Here is a 22,117-nt window from a genome sequence, read left to right as displayed (position 1 = left end):
CATTTTTATTTGTATAGCCCTTAATCATAAAGAGTCTCAAAGGGCTGCACAGGTTATTGCACAGACTATTATTACACCATCCCCTGATCTGGAACCAACATACCATCCCCTGATCTGGAACCAACATGAGGGCACTCATATGCAATTGAGTCTAAAAAATGGTGGAATCAACATCAAGTCTGCGTACCAAAACTGCTCACGTCTGGGAGCATTTCAGTCTGGATACGGAAAATATAAAGACTACTTGCAAAGTTTGTAAAGCAGACACTGCGTATGTTGGCAATACCTCTGTTAAGAGAGTCTGACTCGCCTTGGTAGGATTCAAGTAGCGTCTAAGCTAATGAGGTTTTGATGACATGCATTTTAGATAGATAGATAGATAGATAGATAGATAGATAGATAGATAGATAGATAGATAGATAGATAGATAGATAGATAGATAGATAGATAGATAGATAGATAGATAGATAGATAGATAGATAGATAGATAGATAGATAGATAGATAGATAGATAGATAGATAGATAGATAGATAGATAGATAGATAGATACTGTATTCATCCGCGTAGGGAAATTCACACTTCCAGCAGTATCCTTGTGTTGAAAGCTAAAATAATAAATAAAAGATATAGAACACAAACATACCCAATATGTTTGAATAGTGCTACGGAAAATACAGACTGAAATGAAAATATGGTAATATACAAATGTGGTGGGTGGGGTTTAATGTGGGCTTTTACCCCCCTGGGTGGAGTTCAAGAGCCTCATGGCATATACTATGCTGAAAAAGAGAGCTTGAGCGCTATGCCAGACTGTGCCAGACAAAAACTCATTTTAAATTACATGTTAGTGGTTAAAATGGTAAAAATGACAAACATCAGTTGTTAAAAGCATTTGATTTCAAACCGTTGAGAATCATTAGGGACGGTTGTTATAATTTGCAGTTGACCAAGAGATGTACTACACAAATTACACACATTTGTTTTGTTTACAGTTTTACGGATGCCAATGAGTCTGGCGTTGGGGTTGGGTTGGTTTGGCTAGCCGGGTCCCTTAACCACTAGGGGGCACCATTTTTTGTGGTGTGTTTTGGGCAAGTACAGACTGGTTGCGCTTATCCCTCTTACAGGCCAGAATAATAAAAGTTATACTTGATTTTAATGTATTATTTATTTTACTGTCCCTAAGAAAATTGACAGAGGATCATTTATTGATCTATGTTTCTACTAACACAAGCAGTGCGCCTAAGTGGTTTTGGAAGCATTTTTATTTTTCATTTTCGTACAAATGCGCAGTATGTTTTTTCAAATATAAATGTTCTGACTGTACTCATTTTCTTGTGTTTTTTATCATTTTCCACATACTTAAATCAACTCAATGCTAAATCTAAGAAAACATTTATAATCATTTGACTATTCGACTAATGATTAGACGCATGTCCTGTATGTTTTGGAGGTTTCTCTTCCCCAAGTTTGTTGATGCAGATTTAAATCTGTGTCGGAGCTTGATAATGACCCAGGTCATTGGACTCACCTGTAATTGAGCAGAAAAACTCCAAAAACAAGCAGGACATGCGGCTCTTGAGAACCACGTTGGCCAACCCTGGGTCACCCATTGTTTTAATAGTCTGTGACTAGTCAACACGTTAAATAGTTGTTAATTGCAATTAATTAGTGTTAATTGATGAACAATACGAATACATTTTCTATTTCTAACTTTTGTAGCATTTTAATAATTAATAAAGCCAAATTCATTTTAAACTATAATGCATTGTATGTATTATATTGTTCTCTAGTTTTGCCATACTTAACATATTGTGCAGAAGTCTGGGGCAATAATTACAAAAGTTCACTACAGTTTTTATCCTCTAAAAATGTGCAATTAGAACCATACACAGGGTAGAATATCGAGATCATACTGCTGTCCAAATTATTAAAATTGGATGATTCAGTAAAATTTTTCATTGCACAACTGCTATTTAAGGTCAACAAAAACATAGTGCCAGAAAACATCAAAAAATTATTCATTCAGAAAGAGGGAAATTATAACTTGAGGGGCTGTAGTAAATTCATGATACCAAAGGTAAGAACCACCAGGAAAAGTATGTGTGTGTCTGCGTGTGGAGTCAAACTTTAGAACAATTTGCAAGACGAGATCAAACAATGTCCAACTATTCACTTGTTCAGGTTTAGATACAAAGAAACATTCCTGGTGGAATACAGAGATGAGTGGTGCGTCTAGTTAACTTTGTTGTTATTGTTGCTATTCTTATATCAAAACTGTTATTGATATCATTACAATTGTTGTTATATCATTGGTATATTTGGTGGAGAAGATAAAGGGGTAGGTAATATAAGCATTTGCTTCTTACTTCCCCTTTTCGAACATATTATGTAATATTATTTTGTTGTTGAGTTATTGCCTTTGTCCTGTTTTTATTTTATTGTTCGAATAAAGTTTTCATTCAGTCATTCATTCATAACTTGCATCTTGTGCATTCTTGCAGGAGGAACGTTGAGCGCATAAGTGCGTAACCTCTCTCTGGCCACCATGCGGTGGCTGATTGTCCATTATCAGGAAGCAGATGGTTAGAGCACAATGACCTCAAGTCCCGGGTCCCTAAACTGGGTCTAATCCGAGCTGTGCAACATCACCTCGAGCCGACCAGCTAATCCAGCCGACCTCAGACTGTCTGAGGTGTTGGAATCTGTGATTGTTTTGATGGCTTTTCAGGTCAGCTGTCTTTAATTGTCTGAGTCTTTTTAAGCCACGCTAGCCTTTTTTTAAATTTCAAACGATCATGGCAGAGTCCCTCTGATCAATATAGGAAAATATATGACAATTTTCCTTCTGTTTAATATGAAAAAAAATGGTGGCGATTTTGTCTCTGTTCAATATGAAAACTATTTTGAGGTGATTATTTTCAGTTTAACCAATGTCTGAAATAACATCGGCTCGGACGTCTCCGCCCAGGTGGCCGACAACTTTTTAAGAAAGAGAAAAAAAAAACGAAAGAAAAATTTTCAAATAAAAAATTTGCTTTGTTTTGATTTCGAAATCTTCGTTTGGTTTGGAAATTTCGGTCCGTTTGGCAATTTGCATACATGGCAGCCAATCAGAAGCCTGCACCAAGTAACTTCGTCCTTCCGGACTTTCCCGAGCGTTATAAGGTCATGCATTTGCATATCATTTTCCAAAGTAGACAGAGAACGCAAGAAAAATGGTGGTTAAGAATTAAGCCAAAACCTCGGCTCCAGAAGAAAGATTCAAAAGAAGGGCTTCACAGGTTATTACACAGACTATTTTTTTCAGACTATTTTTTTCAGACTATTATTACACCATCCCCTGATCTGGAACCAACATGAGGGCGAGGAAAAACTCAAAAACCTATAAGACAAGAGATGGCGGCAGAGAGCGGCAAAATTTCGAGTTGCGGACGCAGTCTATCAATTTCCCAAACCCGAAACGTTTCCGATGGTTACAAGCAGTTAGCCGAAAACAAATGTTTTTCACAAGTTCTACGTCGCCCGAAAAGGTTAAAGAACGACTTTTCTATAAGGCGAATCGTCCTGTTAAATTCCATTCAACGAAAGCGCAAAAAGCTTACGGTGATGAAAGCACGGAAGTGCACTAAAGCCGGCGTGTTGAAAATTACGGATTAACCGCGTGAGATGCAGTCGCGCGCCGGCACACGTGGTAGGTATTAACAGCTCGCTCGGGTCGGAGATGGGCGAGACCAGGGTGCGAAAAAAGCCCGGCCAAACGCGAGCAGCTGTTTGACCACACGGCCAAGCGGAGCCGCGACAGCTGCGCTTTCCTCGACTGCAGCATCTGCCCACTAACAGCGGATTAGTCCACATATGTGTAGAATGTGTCGGAGACATTTTTGGAAACATTTTACATAGTAAATACAGTGGAACCTCGGTTCTCGACCATAATCCGTTCCAGAACCCTGTTTGAAAACCGATTTGTTCGATCACCGAAATCATTTTTCCCATTAAAAATAATGTAAATCGTTTTAATCCGTTCAAACACCCTGAATGTTTACCTTGAATGTGTAACGTAAACATGAAGCTAACCCAGGCTAATCGTACGTTCGCATTATCGTAATCTTCCGTACGAAAGATTACGCTAACATGAACGTGTAAAAATAAAAAAAAATCAGGTCGTTTACAAGTCATTTAGCACCCGGGTCTCCACAACAAGTGGTGAGCGGTTCATTGGAAAGGGGGCTGCGTTCCAACACCCTGAATGTTGGGCTCCGTTCCAACACCCTGAATGTTTACCTTGAATGTTTAACGTAAACATAAAGCTAACCCAGGCTAATCGTACATTCGCGTTAGCGTAATCTTCCGTACAAAAGATTACGCTAACATGAGCTTCTAAAAATAAAAAAAAGGATAAAGAAAAGAATTATGAATATGATTTCTTACCTTTGTGGTGGTCAGCAGAAGGCGTGGGTCAGACACTCACACACCTCCTTCATATTTTCCTATTATTTCTTTCTTAAATGCAATAGTTGTACGCACTACTTTTCTTTTTTCACCTGTAACAACTTTGCTGCTTGCACTGACTTTCTTCGGATGCATAATTAGGGGCTAAAACACTTCGTACACCTATATTAAAAGTGAAAGCAAAACAAAGCACGTCCGCACGCGATAAAAGTTGGTCACGAAAAGAGCGATCTACACCCGTACGCCGCTCAGCATCGCACCCTAGCGTACGCACTCACGCATTACCGGCGTTCGAACTCCGTTTTTTTGACCGAATAGCGAAGCAAGAATTTCTCGAAATTTTTGGTCGGACTCCTATTTGTTCGAACTGAGAGGCGTTCGAAAACCGAGGTTCCACTGTACAAGAAAAGTTTAATGAGGCGGTCATTTTGATATAAGGTGCATAGTTTGAGGTGTCCTTAAATAGTTGAATGTAGAACATTTTCCCTATTAAGTATGTGTTAACAATACACAACTGAGTTCAAAGAGCCTTTATATTTTTCCATCGCAACTATTTGCTTTGTCTTAATTTTATCAGAGGTGATAAAGCAGGAAAGATAGGGGGTCGTTCAAGATTGAGTTCATGCTCTTCACCACAGTTTCTTCTTAGTGTGGCATGAAAATGGCGAAAGTAAGAACCGGCCTGTCTCAAATACAATTTAAACGCCAACCCAAAATGCCCCTAAAAAAAAAAAAGAGTTCCTTCGAGCGCATCCAAGAAATGTACTTACTTGCACACAGATCATGAACGAGCGGACTGAAGCTGCAATGATGAAATAAGCCAATTGGCATGAGCAGGTAGAACATTGTACATATTCAACTACTAAATGTATCAGAAAATGTATTTTTGAAGGGATTTTTTGTCATTTTATTAAACACTATTAAACACTATTATCCACGGGAAGTTCTGTATTTTCCAGACTATATGGTGCACTGGATTATAAGCCGCACCTTCAAAAATATTTTATTTTGTGAAAAAGCTTTCACATACAGTATAAAGCACACATGCCTATAAGGTACGTTAAAAGAGGCTGGCATAAAAAAACATCTGAAAATGAAAATATTTTTCTCATAGAACACAAATATCATGCAACTCTACCAAAATGAATTGATTCACTCATAAATGGTTACCGTATGTAGCAGAATATTATAGTAATCACATCATTGCCATTTTTTTTTACTTATTCTAAAATATATAATGTAGAACTGTAAGAAAATGCTGGACCTTACGGAAAAATTGTTTTTGGATAATTAACAATATTGGATGAAAATAAGGGAATCAAAACCAGATCCGTTTATCAAACAGACTGAATGGCTACCAGTTGAGGTTGTCTCCTGCCCACTGCCCGAAGATGGTTGGGCTCCAGAACCCCCGCGACCCTACTGAGGATAAGCGGTGCAGATAATGGATAGATGGATTTTCTTTATTAGCCCTGCCATTGGCTGGCAACCAGTTCAGGGTGTCCTCTGCCCACTACCCGGAGATAGCTGGGATGGGCTCCAGCACCCCCGCGACCCTACTGAGGATAAGCGGTGCAGATAATGGATGGATGGATATTCATCAAACAATGGGAATTGTAAATAACAATGAAAAATCAATTGAACATGAATCGTTTTTTGAAAACCTATAGGTTTTTAATAAAAGTCTTGGTAAATATAAGCAAATATGTATACATCCATCCAGTATTTGCACCACTTATCCTCAGTAGGGTCGCGGGGGTGCTGGAGCCCATTCCGGCTATCTTTGGGCGGTGGGCAGGGGACACCCTGAACTGGTTGCCAGGCAGTCGCAGGGCACACAGGGAAAGACAAATCGCTCGCTCATTCACACCTAGGGACAATTTGGACCGGCTAATTTACCTGACATGCATGTTGTTTGGTATGTGGGAGGAAACCGGAGTGCCCTGACGAAACCCACGCAAGCACGGGGAGAACATGCAAACTCCACACAGGAGGTTCAGTCGCATGACCTCAGAACTTTTCAGCTTTACAATTTAAAACGTATCCCCCCTAATAGCCAACAATTAAAGGCTTGACTAACAAGTACACACAGGGCTCCTCCACCATGCAACTGTCATCACTGTCCTGTTGATTCACGTAAATAATCATTTCTTTCATTTGCCGAAAGCCTCTCTGCCCCTCTCTCTCTTTGTCTTCAAAAATGGGGGAGGTCCTCATTACTCTCCTAACCAAGCTGGAAAAGCATCGATCGCCTCTAGGAAGATGACCGGCGAGTCTGGCTCCGATTTCGATTTCTTTTCCTCCCTCTTCTCACTGGCTATTCTCATTAGTGCCGACACGGGCCGGAATGCTCAGCTGGATTTCCGTGAACCCGGGCAAAAAAAGGGAGCCCGCGCCTGGACAGGGGCCAATAATTATCGTCCCTTTCAGGACCGCGACGGGAGAGCCCATCACCGGGATGGATAAGGGGAGGGAGGGCCGGTTCGAGCGGCCCGATCCATATGGCACGGCGCGCTTCCACATAAATCTGGCATGAAAATCAGGAGTGATTATCGGGGATAATCAAGCATTCATTCTCCTCCTGTTGACCAAGGCGGTGGCGGCGTATAGTAATGAATCCGGGCTGTAAAATCCACACTTCTCGCAGGTCACTCCTTTACACGTTCAAAAGGCGAATTAAAATCCATTGCCACTCCAAGAAGGGAGGAGAGCGGGCCGTGAAGGGTTTAAACGCTTGTTTTAAGGCGTTGGATGTAGAGATAAGAGGGGATGACACTTAGAAGCGTGAAAATGCCATTCTCTCCCGGGCAGACATTTAAGAGGGAGAACGTATTACGTCTAGATTCAGATAATGACATCAATATTTATGACAAAGGCAACGCATACAGCTGTTTAGACAGGGCCGCAGAGCAAAACATGGGCAGGAGGGTGGGTGCATTCAGACAAAATAATTATTCAGAAATGGGGAAAACTACCATCAATGTGGACTATAAGCTGCAACCAGTATATTTATAAAGGAAAAAACGCTTTTTTACATAAATAAGTCGCACTTGACTATAAGCCGCACATGCCCACATTGAAACATGAGACAAAAAAAGCCGGTACACGGAAATAGTTTTAATACATTAACCCCTTAACTTTTGATGAACAAATACGTGTCTGTACGATGTCACTGAAATATGTCGTTGGAGAGCTTAAACTCTTGGTATTCCAGATATCAATACCATTTCATTTACCAGTGTCTGAAACTCATAATAGTTAGCGGACACCAGGGCAGAAAACTCTGAGAAGTTGCCTGCCCAGCCATAAAGTTGCCAGCCCCATTTTTCAAATCTTGAAACACAATAAGACGACTCATCACAAAAAAAAACATTGTTGCGAAGTATTAAGGATTGATAATCGGAGTATATAACAGGACAACACTTTAAAATTAGGTTTATTATAAATCCACTTATAGCATTCATTGCATGTATATGACATTGCTGTTTTCCATCTGCCATTAGAATGTACCTGTATTGACTCATCTTCATTCATGCAATGTTTGCGTTGCGTCGTCTGCTACAAGCCACTTACAGGTAACTACAGACTGTGTTTGATTGTCCTGTAGCTGATCATTGGCTGAGCCTTTGCTGTTCTGGTTATTCTTCCGTTGTCTTCCGTTTTCTTCCAGGTGTCTGTTTTTTCCACCAGTTTGAATGCATTGGAGATTATTCTAGCTGAATGGCAAACAATTTTTTCGCACATGTTTATAGGTTATTTGCTCCCCAATCAACTTTTTAATCAAAGAACGCCATTCTTCAGAACAGTGTCTTGAATGAACAATTTTCCTTAAATGCATGTTTAACCTTTGCTGGCATCATTATCCTTACATAGGCACCACCCGATTGGCACATTTTGTTTTTTTGTTTTCTTCCCCCAAATTGATGAACTCAGATTGGTTGCCACACTGCATATTTTCTTTTGAACACACTACATGCCTTATTGCACAGCGTACCTATTATGAATGCTGGGTCTGCTTTTTTGTTTTCTGAGAATCTACTGAACCTACTGGTAACTCTGGCATGGTACAGTAACAAAATTACTGAAGACCAGGGATATTCTGGTTAGTCACATTGCAATCCTATTATTTTGAACAGCACTGTATACACATGAACACACACACACATCATTATTATTATTTTTTCATACGTAAAAGTCATGCAATAGAGAATAGACCACCTTCGGCAAAAAAACAATGCATCCGTTCACTTCAGCACTCTACCGAACCACCCTGACTGACGCTTTTATCCAATATCCAAATCCTCAAGGTGAGAAAGCCATTTGCACGAAATTCAGTTAAAAACCTCAAAAGCGGTTAACATTTCCAAAGTCAATTCTTAACAGGGAAGCCTGATCTACGTTATTAGACATTATCTCGCTTGCCCACTATCCGTTGTGTCCATTCTGGCGTGATTGACAGAGCTCCATCTACAGCGGCAGGATTAAACCTATCAATCACATAAGGCTCCGAGACAAAAAAAAAGAGAGAAAGAGACAGAGGAGAGAAGAGGGGGGGGGGAATAAAGGCAGTAAATTCAATTGAGAGCACACGGAGAAGATTGAGGTGAAGAAATATAGGAGGCCATTACTGGACGACTATAGGGGCTGTAAGGAAAGTGAGGCCTTGCAGCCACAGACGACTCCATAAATTCATATCAAATGACTGCAGGAGTCAAACATCAGTGAAGCTACTGTAAACCCGCCTGCCTCTTGCCTTTGTGATCCTTTAAGGCGCTATTGTGCTCCGTCAAGGACGGCCACCGGTTTATGGTGAAAACGTCCTCCCGATAACCAATCGCCATAAAAGAGTCTGCGGATATCAGTAAACAACAATCTAAGACATTTCTAAAAAGAAACTGAGAAGGGAACGCCATTCTGGTAACAACAGCATCCGAAAAACATGGGTCGAGCAAGTACAAACAACGATCCCAGGTAGTGGGTACGAGAGGTCGGCCAATTACTGGCATCAATATTTTGGAATTTGATGGATATCTGTCTCAGCATTTTTATCCATTCGATGAGACGATTATTAAGTGAGTTCCACCTAAGACTCTCTTTTGCTCCTACTCCATCCTTCCTCTATCCTCACTACCCACCCAGTGCCTTCTGATTGGATAAGGCACCTGGGGCGGAACCCCAAAAGCTAGAACAATGAGAGCGGCAGCTCAGCTAACTTATCCCGGCATGCCTCTGTCCGTGAAAAAAAAGCAAGAGATAGCTTAAAAAGTGTAGTAGACGTGTGTCAGAGCATCACGTCTAGCATCCCGGATGCTAACGTGGAGCTACCCGTCTCCAGCAATGTTAGTGCAGACAGACACAAAATCCTGCGGGAAGCGGAGAGGAGGACTCGCTATTTACGTGAACACGAGGTGGTGTAACCCTGGGCACAAAGATTTCCATCTGCTGTGTGACGTCATCCACTCCGCTGTTTTGTAAACTACAACACAGCACACCATCCTGTTAATCTGTTAATAATCAACACAAGGATACTGCTGGAAGTGTGAATTTCCCTACGGGGATGAATAAAGTATCAATCTATCTATTTATCTATTAGCTCTTATAATAATACTAGTTTGTGAATCAAGCGTGTGTTTGTAATGGACAGACAGAAAAATAGCACGCCAAAGCAGAAGTGATGAGCTCTTTTCATAACATTAACTCGTCAATCTGGCTCTAAAACAGTAATGCCCGCACTTGTCTTTTGGCAAGCTTCTTTGAAATTTCGATGTACTTTTTGTTTGAAGTTAATCCAAGTCATGTTGGTTGTATTGATATTTTTATAAATTAATGGTAAAAATAAATCAGGGAGCTATTTAGGTTTTTATGTACCTTAATAAAAGTTGCTGCTAAGCCTAATTTTATTTCCTGCACTGTTTTTGATTTAAGAGAAAGACTAGTCATAGTAGTTGTGTTGAATTTCTAATTTATCTTAGGTAAAATATTTACCAGAGCTTTTAAAGTTGTATCTAAATTTATGTATTAATTTGTTGTTTCTTTGTGCATTATTGAAAATTGATAACGCCATTTCTTTAGCTTTTACAGCAAATGAATATCCGCCCCAAATATCAGTTATCGGACTCTTTTTAATACTAATAATCGGTATGGGCCCCAAAAAAACGCATATCGGTCAAAAAACATTAGTTCAAGTTTCAGCAGTCTTCTATATTTACAAGAAATGTCCATACAACTAAAACTGCCATATGGCAAGGTCTGATACTATCCTGACACAATAGGGTCCCTGTACTTGACCATAACTAATAAATTTTTATTAAAAATGATTAACACAAAAAAATGTTGTTGTATTCCCAGAAAACAAAACATTGGGGAAAGTAACTACGGATAAAAAGCTTACGCAAAGTAAGAAATAGCGTATTTTTTACGGAAAAATCCACTTCCCACACCTTAAATTTGTAAACTACACAAAAACGTAATCGATTTTATTCCCACTTCCACCATAAAACACCCTAATGTAGCAGAATCCTGTCAGACATGGCATCCAAAAACTCTTTAGTGTCTGTTTTAACACCAAATCGTATATACCAGGGGTGGCGAGCAAGTTTGACACAAAGACCCGAAATTTTTAACTGTGAGAATCAAAGAGCCACACCACACACTTGAGACTTTTCAAGGTGCTCAATTTTTGCTTGCGTAGTTCAGAACCTTTGGAGAATTCTGTGTCAATATTAGCATGGGCTGTGCTAAAATGACACTGAAGATTTGAAGTCTTGGAATGGGATATCGTGGTACTGCTTGATAAACAGAGTGATTTGCCATTCCGTGCAACAAAAAAGGAAGCATCTTCCCATTCTTCCTGAAAGGCCCCGTGTTCATCTTCATATTTCCGTTTCGCTTTGCATTTTGCCATTTTGACCATGAGGGCAACAGTCTGCACGCTCATGAAATGTTTATTAATTTCCCGGCATTAGACGTAACCTACGCAGATAGTTGGCAGTCAGTTTTGTGTCCGGAGCAGCATAAAAACAACAAATCTAAAAGCCTTTATTATTTTCAAAAGCTGACCATGCGCCTTATAATACAGTGCGCCTTATTTATGGATCAATATTAAGTCGCAAAGTTTTGCAACTAATGCAGCAGCCGCCGACTAGATTTTCCTCCAAACGCCAAGTAGTCCGCGGTGTATGCTGGGATCTATTTACCGGCGTTTCATTGGCTAACCAATGTGTCAATCATCATTTGAATCGATCACTATTGGCTAAAGTTATTCGGAGGTAAAGGGGGCGGATCCTTTTTATCATTTACAGGCTGGCATAGGCTAAAGCGGCAAAACAAAGCCTGCAATTGGCCGAAAAAGATGTGTCAATCATCAGTTGAATCGATCACTATTGGCTAAAGTTATTCAGAGGTAAAGGGGGCGGATCCTTTTTATCATTTACAGGCTGGCATAGGCTAAAGCGGCAAAACAAAGCCTTCAATTGGCCGAAAAAGATGAATGTGAATAGCACGTTGGGTTGACGGCATAGACAAAGCATTTTTTACTATTCTGTATTTGTAAATATTTTATTCTCCTGGATTTACTACACTCACGGATATAAGAGGACCATGGTTGCACATTATCATTGAACACAACGACTTCGGTGAGCTACTCCGGCTATATATTTTCCCTGTATCTTGTTTCAGACTGAACTCGATGTTTCTGTGATAAGCAGTGCAGATAATGGATGGAATGGAGTGTCTATTTTTAAATTAAACTCAATTTCAAGTGTTTATTGTCATATGCACAGTAAAGTTGCGAGCGAAAAAGAAAATAGAAACTAAGGAATGGTTGGCATTTCTTGAATCCCAAGACTTTACCCTTCCGAACGAAATTTGGAACGATGCATTTGAGTGACATCGTACGGACACCGCATCCGCACGTGTTCTCCACACGTATTTGCTTATTTGCAAGCTTTGGGAATGTTAAGGGGGTAATGAGTTTGACTGAACTATCTGACAGTTTTGTCGACGTTCCCATTGTAGCGCCTTATAATCCGGTGCGTCTTATGTATGTCAAATATAGGACCAAAAACTATTTTTTCAGGGTGCGCCCTATAACCCGGTGCGCCTTATAGTGGGGAAAATACGGTAAACATGAAACGAGGCAAAGAGCCACAGTATATAGAAAATATGATGAGGCAAAGAGACACATTCTTATTGGCCAAGGGCCGCGTGTTCGCCACCCCTGGTATATACTGTACTCAACACTCACGCTTGATGGTCAGCTCGCCGTAGTTGGACACGCCGACCCCTTTGTCCGAGTGGACGATGCATCGATAGCGACCGGAGTCTCCTTTGGTGGTGTTTTCCACGTCGAAGGTGCCGATGAACCGGCGGTTGTTCCAAGGTTTGGTCGCCTTCATCGGGGCCTCCCGTCCGCCCATGCCCTGTTTGAGAGCAGGCACATGCAAGCGGTGTCACCTTGTATGTTCCGGCATCTTTACTTTTGTTTGTTTGCCTGAGTCCCAATCGAAAGTGATACATTAATCACACTGAGACGCGCAGAGAGGCAGCAGCTTCTCCCCAGCTGTCACCCCTTGCGGCGGGCAGATGGGGGGGAGCATTTGTTCATTAGAAACGTTTCTTCACCGCTGTCATCGGGGCTTGGATTTGGCCTAATGTTTGTTTTGCAGCTCCGATGCTAATGGGGACGCATTTGTGAAAATGATGGAGTACCTGGCACGGGACCTTTTAGCCTGCGATTGCTACAGTGACACCCCGTGTTTGCGTCACAGGGCCGTAAAGGCTCTGGCTGCCAGATGCACTGCCATTGTCGTACGGATCAAGGTCGGCTGCTGTGTGCCGGATATAGAAGGCGCTCTCCACAGAGCCCGTGTCTATGCGGGTTAAGAGCATACGGCGGTGAGCTGACACCTGTAATCCCCTGCCTGCCAGCCAGCAGGTTACATCCAGGATCCAATGAAGCAACGTGTGAATGTCGCAGCTTGAACCTTACACTTGCCATTCTGGTTCCGAGAGAGGCATAATGGGATCTCAGAGTTAGTCGAAGTTATAAAGGTAGAGTGAAAATAAAAATGAAGTCATGTTAGACTGATTAAAGACCAAAGTGGCAGGGGACTTAATCAAGATCTAGACAAAAAAAAAAAAAAAAGATTTAGAGTCACGCTAACACGCTAACACGGATTCCAGATTAAGGACGATAAATGTGAGAGAATCAAGAACCACAACAGGAAAATGAGACACTAAATTAAGATCAAGAAAAGCGAAACATTGTCTAACTGAAGACATCGCATTCGTTCCATTCCAAGGAAGAGGAAAAATGAGACTGACCAAGAAAAGAAGAAACCATGTCAAAACCAAGAAGACTGCAACAACATAAGAAAGTCAAGATGAAGACTGAAGTATCTCACACATTCCAGATCAATGCAAATTAAACGGGAAATCGAGTCAAGACCGATATTAAGAAAATGAGAAACCAAATTAAGATAAAGAAAAAATATGTAGACATAATCGTCTCATGAATTACAAAGAGAGGCAGAATAAAGGTAGGACGGAGTCCAGACCAAAGATGAAGAAAATATGACATCAATTTAAGATTATATATAGATGAAAATGAAACAAAGTCAGGATTAAGACTGATCCATCAAACCCATTCCAGATCAAGGAAGATTTAAAGTGGGAGAGAGTCAAGACCTAAATGTGGGGGATATTAAGACGAAAAAAAAAAGAGAAACGAGAAGAAGCCTGTATTGTCTCACCGGTTCTATTTCAAGGACGGTAAAACGAGAGCACAAAGAAAATGTGTCTTAGACGGAAGCAATCAGAGATTTCAGCCATTCCATATCACAGCAGAATAATAGGAGGACAGAGTCGAGAACGAAGCTAAGAAAACCAAACAAAAACTGAAGATCAAAAATGTAAAACAAAGTGAAGGTCAAAATAAAGATCAATTCATGGAACATGTCAAGTCAAGTCAAGTGTATTTAGATAGCCCTTAATCACAGAGTCTCAAAGGGCTGCACAGATCAAATACTATTGAAAACTACAGACTATTATGACACCATCCCCTGATATTGTCAACATAAAATATAGGTTATTCATGTGCTTTAAAATAGAAGTGTGTTTTAAGCTTGGATTTAAACATTTCCACTGAGGTTGCAGACGGATCGGGGTCAAATATGACACTTACATTTTTGACTGAGTCACTCTGGGTGATATTACATTTGTCAATGTTCAGAGCAGTTATTGAGAACAAGTCACGGCATTTTGGATGGACCAATAACTAACATTTCGGTCTTTTCAGAGTTAAGGCGCAAGAAGTTGAGTGACATCCATTCTTTTATGTCAGTGAGGCAGGCCTCGAAATTTCCACCGTTTGGAGTGGCAGATTCCTCCATCGGAAGATATAGTTGAGTGTCATCTGCGTAGCAATGGAAACTGATATCATACTTGCGAATAATAGCACCTCATGGAAGCATGTAAGTGGAAGTAAGTGCTAAAAAGTAGGGGGCCAAGTACTGAACCCTGCGGAACACCACAGGTAACACTAAAGGGCTCAGATGTCATTTCAGCATATTTAACGCAGTGCGTCCAATCCGAGACGTAAGATCTGAACCATAAGAGGACGGTTCCCGGGAGACCAATCCATTTTTCCAACCGTTCTAGTAAGATATTATGGTCCACCGTGTCAAAAGCAGCACTAAGGTCCAGCAGCAGCAAGAGTGATGAAGCACCAGAGTCCATTGCTAGTAGAAGATCATTGGTTGCCTTAACCAGAGCTTTCTCAGTAGAGTGGTTAGCCCTGAATCCTGATTGCATTGATCCGAAAAGATTGTGCCACAACTTTTTCAAGTACTTTAGAGAGAAACGGTGAGAATACAAACCAAGACAAACACTCTGTGATGCAAGAGGGGCCAATACATCGTGCAGGTAAACAGAGAGAAGCATTACCTGAAGCCATAGACGGAAATTGTCCCGCTTGCGTCCATTGACGGTGCAGTGAAAAGACGCAGTCTGTCCGGCGTTGACCTCCACTCCCTTTATAGTCAGAAAGTGAGGCGTGTTCACTAAGAAAACAAAACAGACGAAATGTTTACTAGGCAGCCTGTTGACGTCAAGGTGAGCTTAAACTGTGTAGTTAAACGTCAGGTGTGTGTGTGTGTGTGAGCGAGGGAAATTACGACCCCTGTGGCTGGCCTCGCTTGTAAACTTGAGTCCAAGTCGACCTGAATGGATGCCGCATTTCTACTTGAGTATGTGCAACCTCGTGAAGTCTCGGGCCCAAATTGTTAGGAAGAAGGCGGCCATCTAAATCTTCGCAACGAGACCCCAGAGGCCGTTCAGCTGCTAATTGCACTTGTCGCTTTATTTCCCCCGCACATTGTGATGATGCATTTTCAGAATGATCATTGTTTTATTTTCTAGAGGAAAATTTATTTTTTTCCCCTTAGGTCACCTGAAGACTTGTACATGGATAGATCTTTTATATATATATATATATATATATATATATATATATATATATATATACAGTGTTCTCGTTTGCCCGCGTCCCTGCGTCCTAGCCGCAACATTTTTGCTGGGGACGCATAGTGTCAAATCAACGTGCGTCCCCGGGACGCAACTTTTTTGACACAAAATTGTCATTATTACGTGATTACATTTTTTTTTTTTTTAAACAAAGATTTACCACACTGCAAACTTTTTGCCAGGCAGATCCGCCATTGTTGTTTTGGTCTCGCGGTTCGAGTTTTCGTCTGCGCGCCGATCTCGGCCAACGAGATCTCGTTGTTTCGAGATGACGTCATTGTTGTGGTGCTTGTCGTCGAGGGAAGGTGAAGGCTAAGTATGCCTCCGAAAAAGTTAGTATTATGTGAAAATCAACACAAAATTGGTCATTTATTCAGTGTCAGTCATAAGTCGAAACTTAATGCAGAAAGTGATAACAACGGTAATAATTCCGGCACGAAAAAACGGCGGAGAAATTCTTCGGAAGATCGCGAAGGCAAGGAAAACACGTGTGTTGAAGCCAACGATTTGACGAAAGAAAACAAACAAAAGAATACTCCTAGCAAGGACTTTTCTGCCAAAATGGACTCAATTATATTCCTGGTGACGCTATGAGGAGGATGATAATGGATTGGACTTTCAGAAGGCATTACAACTATGGCGGGACAGCAAACCACGAAGAATATATGAATTGGAAAATCTGAAGTGATAACTTGCTTTGTATTGTCAATTAACTGTCATGATTAAAACTGCACAAATATATAGACTAATATTTCAGCAATATTATTTTGTATAATGTACAATATTTTTGTGAAGTGAAAAATCTGAAGCGATAACTGCTTTGTATTATCAATTAACTGTGATGATTAAAACTGAACGACAATATAGATTAATATAATTATTTCAGCAATATTATTTTAAATATTGTGCAATATTTTTGTGAAGTGAAAAATCTGAAGTGATAATTGATTTGTATTACCAATAAACTGTGATGATTAAAACTGAATGAATATATAGATTTCTATTATATATTTGTCGCCGATTTACAATTTCAACCTCGATAACACTTAATTTTGGGGACCCATAGATCTCTCTTGGGACCCATAGATTTTTTTCCAAAAGCATGACACTAACACGTTCCTGCAAAAAAGACACATACTAGCAGAAAATATGTTACTTTTAACTATTTAGAGACCGCTCCAACGACCCACCCCACCATTAAAGTTGTTGCATTTTGCACTATTGTTGAACTTTCTGAATGCAGCAAGGTGATCTTACAAAAGCATGTCTTTCCTCTAGAAACCAGGGTAATTATCATTACCACATGGAATATTCCGCAGAAATACTCGCGTGGAACATTTTTGATGAGCGCGGGGGAAAAATAGGACAATCTCTCAGCGCGACCTTGATTTGAAATGTAACCGAATCTCTAAAGACTGCGAAGAAAATGTAATTCTATCACTTTCATCGCTAAGAGTTCCGCTTGTGCTTTTAGATTTCGTTTTAAGTGTCAAAAAACGGGGGCGATTTTTCATACGCTTTAATGATAGGGGAGGGTCATAGTATAATAACACCTTTGTCTTTGATGACCCCTAATGGTGGAATAATTAGAAAATAAATGCTTTAGCGGTGTGGCCCATCAGTCAAAGAGGGCTGATTGCCACTGAGAGAAACATCGATTCCACCTCGTGCTTCCTCCCCTTCACGTTTAAACATTGATCACGTCGCAAACGGCGTCATCGATCGCCCGGGATGCTTTCAGATGCAACGCGTATAGCCGCGGCGATCCATGGTATCGACGCAACAGTTGTAGGAATTGGGCCACTTTCAAATGGTTAGCACGTCATTAGCATTTAACAATCGGAGTGTGATACTAGCGGCTACTGTATGAAGGCCGGAGCGAATTCTAAATCGATGGATGAGAACCCGTGCAAGCCATTGATTTTGGACTTAAAGATCTGAGGGTGAAAACCTCTTAGTGGAATGTGGGGATGCCATCAGATGCCCCATTCGTATTGTGGAATAAAAGTAGAAACATCTGGAAGGTTCGTAACTGACAGGGCTTTGGCTGGGTCAGGGCAACTCCAACTATTTGCTTAACTGATACGAATTTGGACTCCAACTATTTGCTTAACTGATAAGAATTTGGCTGGGTCAGGGCAACTCCAACTATTTCTAGGAAATTGCGTAATTTCAGAGATTTTATTATTGTAATTATTATAATTATTGATTTCTGACCTATGTAATAAGTATATCCATGAGATTTGGTTATATTAGACATAAGCGGAAAGGAGGATTTGTAAAATGTATTTAATAGGGAAGATAAAGGGGTAGGGAAAATAAGCATCTGCTTCTGACTACCCCTTTTCGAACATGTTATGTGACATTATTTTGTTGTTGACTCATTGTTTTTGTCCTGTTTTTATTTTAATGTTCGAAATAAAAGTTTCCATTCATTCATTCATTCAATTTAGCGCCCGGCTAGAGAAAAACAACACGTCGTTGCTGACCGAACACAGTATAAATGCCACTGTCGCCCGGACAACTCTGGGAACACGACTGAATGTTTGGATGAAATAAAACAACATGTCCTCTCTCATTTCAACTCTCTCTGCTCTGTTGTGTATGTTTTGGGGCGGGGCCGATACACGTCCTGCCCCGAAATTCGCAGGGTTTTGGTTCAAACATATGGTAGAGAGTAGGACTGTTTTTTTATGTTGTTTTGTTTTTTTAATTAAGTCCTTTTTTACAATGGAAAATTCCATAAATGATTAAAACGATTCTTTGCCCTAGTGTTGTAGCTCTCATTTTGCCCCATGGGTTTCTGTAGCTTTCCTAAGTATCTGTAGCCTCTGCCCTCACTTTGTTTATTCCCAATAGCATAGCAGGGCTACAGCTAGCTAAAAACAATAAGATTGCAATTTCTGGACAGCGTTTAGTACGTGTTTTGCTCACCTTGGTTCCTACAGTCTGACACCTCAGAGTTGCTGCTCTGCATAAATCAAATGCAGTGAAATAGAAACTTGATTTTTGTTTGTTAACAAATAGTGTAATAAGACGTTTATTATAAATTTTCAAATAACAAACCCTTTTTACGGGGTCAAGAATTTGTTTGAAAAAATTATTGATGTAAAACATCTTTAGCTCAGGAGGTAGAGCGCTCGTCTTGGGATCAAGCGATCACAGGTTCGATTCCCGGCTCTTCTGTGTTATATGTCGAAGTGTCCACAGGCAAGACACTGAATCCCTAATGCCCCCAATAAGCAGGTAGGCGCCTTGCATGGCTGACTCCCTATTGGTGTGTGAGAGTGTGTGTGTGAATGGGTAAGTGTAAAGCACAATGTAAAGCGCTTTGGGAGGTCTTCATTGACTTGAAAAGCGCTATATGAATGCAGACCATTTACCAGTAACTACTGTACTGTCATATAATAATTTGAATCAATAGGAACTTAAGCAGATAGACTGCTCAGCCAATCAGAATAAAGCACAAAACCTACAATTAAATTTAGTGAATTGGCAAGACCGTGAATATTCACAGGGTTCACTGTATAACTAACATATTTATAGAATTTATATATATTTCATGGATATGTAAAAAAAATCTAATTCATGGATTCAATTGTTGCTATACAATAACTAGAAGCTATGAAAGGAAAAAATATTGTATGGCAGTAGAATTTGAAAATTGATCATGTAAGAATGTAAGTACTGTAAACGTTTCATTTAGGGGCGGCAGTAGCTCAGGAGGTAGAGCGATCGTTTTAGGATTAAGGGATCCCAGTTCGAATCCCGGCTTGTCCGTGTTACATGTCGAAGTGTCCTTGGGTAAGACATTGAACCCCCAATTACCCCCAATAAGCAGGTTAGCGCCTTACATGGCTGCACAGATCACGGCCGCTATTGGGAAATGTGAAGCACAATGTAAAGCGCTTTGGGAAGTCATTGACTTGAAAAGCGCTATATAAATGCAGATCATTTCATTTCATTTCATTTCATTCTGTTATTGCTGGGAAAGATGGCCGAACTCGCTACAAGGTTCAGGGGGCAACTTTATTTTCACAAAGGTTTTGGTTTTTTTCTTGTGCCTTGAAAGAAGGAATCGACATTTCAAAACTGTATTTTAATCAAAATTAGTTTGATGTTCTGAAACCTTCGTTGTCATGATTACTGATTTGGTTCACCTGTGCCCGCTCATTTGGCGCTAGCCGTTGCGGGCTACCTGATTGGTTCCCTGTCCCTTATTAAACCCAGTCCTTTCACTTTCTGGTTGTCAGTCCGTCTGCAAACCTCTGTTGTTATAAAGAAAGCCTTTTTGACCTCGACTCCCGCCTGTCCCGTTTTCGTACCCGTTTTTCCACCTGCCCGTTCCTGATCTCCCCGTTCGTCTCTGGCTACGATCTGTTTTTGATCCCGACCACGTCTGTTCTCCCGTCTCGGCTTACGACCCGTGTTTGATCCCGACCACATTTTTGCTCTCCTGTCCCGGCTATCGACCCTGACACAGCCATCTCCCGCTATGGAAGATCCACTTCCGTATTTGGATCACGATCCGATTGTGAAAGCGACTTGCTTCCCACGTCCAGCAAGCACCGGATCGCGGGCGCTGCCCTTTCTTTGTCTATTTAATAAACTTGTGGTTAACGCTACGCATTTGGGTCCTGATTCTGTTCTGGTCGTGACATTTGTGAGTGATAAATAGTAGAGTTGTTATTTTGCTACGTCATATCTATGTTATGTTACTGATATCTAACAAGTCAATTATAATTCATACTTCCCGGGTTTTAACTACTGTGGGACTTTTTTGGAAGGCAACTGAGTGTTTTAAAACTTATTTAGTGTCATGATTACTGATGTGACTCAGCTGTGACCGCTTCTTTGGTGCCAACTGCCGCGGGTTCTGATTGGCTCCCGATCAGTATTTATATCCAGTCCTGCCAGTTCCCTGTTGTCAGTCCGTCTGCGAACTTCAGTTAACACTAGGCAAGCCGTTTTCAACCCTGACTCCCACCTGTCCCGTATTTTTGCTCCCGTCTGTCCCCCGGCTTTGACCCGTTTTTGATCCTGACCACGTCTGCTCTCCCGTCCCGGCTTTTGACCTCTTTCTGTCCCAGACCACGTCTTCTCTTCGATTCTGGCTTACGACTTTCTTACAACCCCGACCACGTTTTTGATCTCCTGTCCCGGCTACTGACCTGTTTTTTCGGCCCCGACACCGCCATCGCTCGCCACGGGAGATCGACTTCCGCGTTTGGAGCACAATCCGATTATCAGAGCGACCTGATACCCGCGTCCAGTAATCACCGGATCGTGGGCGCGACCCTTTCTCTTTCTTCCTATAAAACTTGTGAGAAATGCAACGCAAGTGGGTCCTGTCTCCGTTCTGGTATTGACATTTAGTCTTTGTATTTCTATCTATGAGTTGTGTCTCTTCAAAGTTTTCGTAAGAAATCATACTTCAGGATCCCATATGGACCAAAAAAGTACCCAGATAAATCTACAATCCCGACAAGGCATTCCCAAAAGCAGGAGCCCCAAATATTCAGCCGAAAAGTCCTAAATATGCCGGTACTTGCAGTCTACATCCGGTAATACCAAAAAAAGGAATTTGGACGCTTGAGAGATGAGCTGCTTTACAGAAGATCCTTAAGGGATGAAAGAATGGAGACGGTATTTGTTTTTCATTCAACTACTTTTCTGCCCCCCTCCCTGAGCTACCATCTCTGGCTCCGATATCCCGAGCGAACCTTCTACTCGTTAATCTTGAGGGAGCTCTGAGGAGAAGGTTCTCCCGCTGCCCTTTGTTTGACGAGTGGGCCTTGTAGAGAAACACAGTGTGTATACAGTGTTCATTTTACCTCTGAAAAGTGATGGGTCCCGGGGACTCGCATGCTCAAAAATCTATGGGTCCCAACCAATGTTCCCTGTCATTTTCCTTACGGGTCTAAACGTTCACACAAAGTCGGTGAGCAACGCTTGAAACAACAGTGAGCAACCATAATCCCAAGTGTGGCAAGATAATTAATTATCAAACATGTTTAAAACTTGACATCAAGTTACATTTTGCTGAGTTTCCAGCAATGCAAAATTATTTTTCTCTTTCGAAAGATCTGACTCATGTACTATTGCAAAGGTTGTACGGCCTACAAACGTCGTTTGTTCTTA

The 22,117-nt window shown here is 41.0% G+C and overlaps 1 protein-coding gene across 1 annotated transcript in view; it reads right to left on the bottom strand.

The window, feature by feature from the left end:
* The window catches only part of LOC148376640 (receptor-type tyrosine-protein phosphatase mu), a 366,093-nt gene that overhangs the window by 236,408 nt on the left and 107,568 nt on the right, over positions 1-22,117 (bottom strand). Inside the window, exons 5-6 of the mRNA XM_088349733.1 lie at positions 15,398-15,513; positions 12,699-12,873 (exon numbers count right to left, since the gene is read on the bottom strand). Coding sequence (XP_088205859.1) covers positions 12,699-12,873; positions 15,398-15,513 — 291 coding nt within the window. The remainder of the gene's footprint in view (positions 1-12,698; positions 12,874-15,397; positions 15,514-22,117) is intronic.

Source organism: Urocampus carinirostris, chromosome 1 (genome assembly GCF_059441175.1).
Source record: "Urocampus carinirostris isolate Australia breed hairy pipefish chromosome 1, RoL_Ucar_1.0, whole genome shotgun sequence".
In the NCBI taxonomy this organism is placed as follows: domain Eukaryota; kingdom Metazoa; phylum Chordata; class Actinopteri; order Syngnathiformes; family Syngnathidae; genus Urocampus; species Urocampus carinirostris.
The sequence above is the reverse complement of the archived record's forward strand: the minus strand, read 5'-3'. Positions and strand labels throughout refer to the sequence as shown.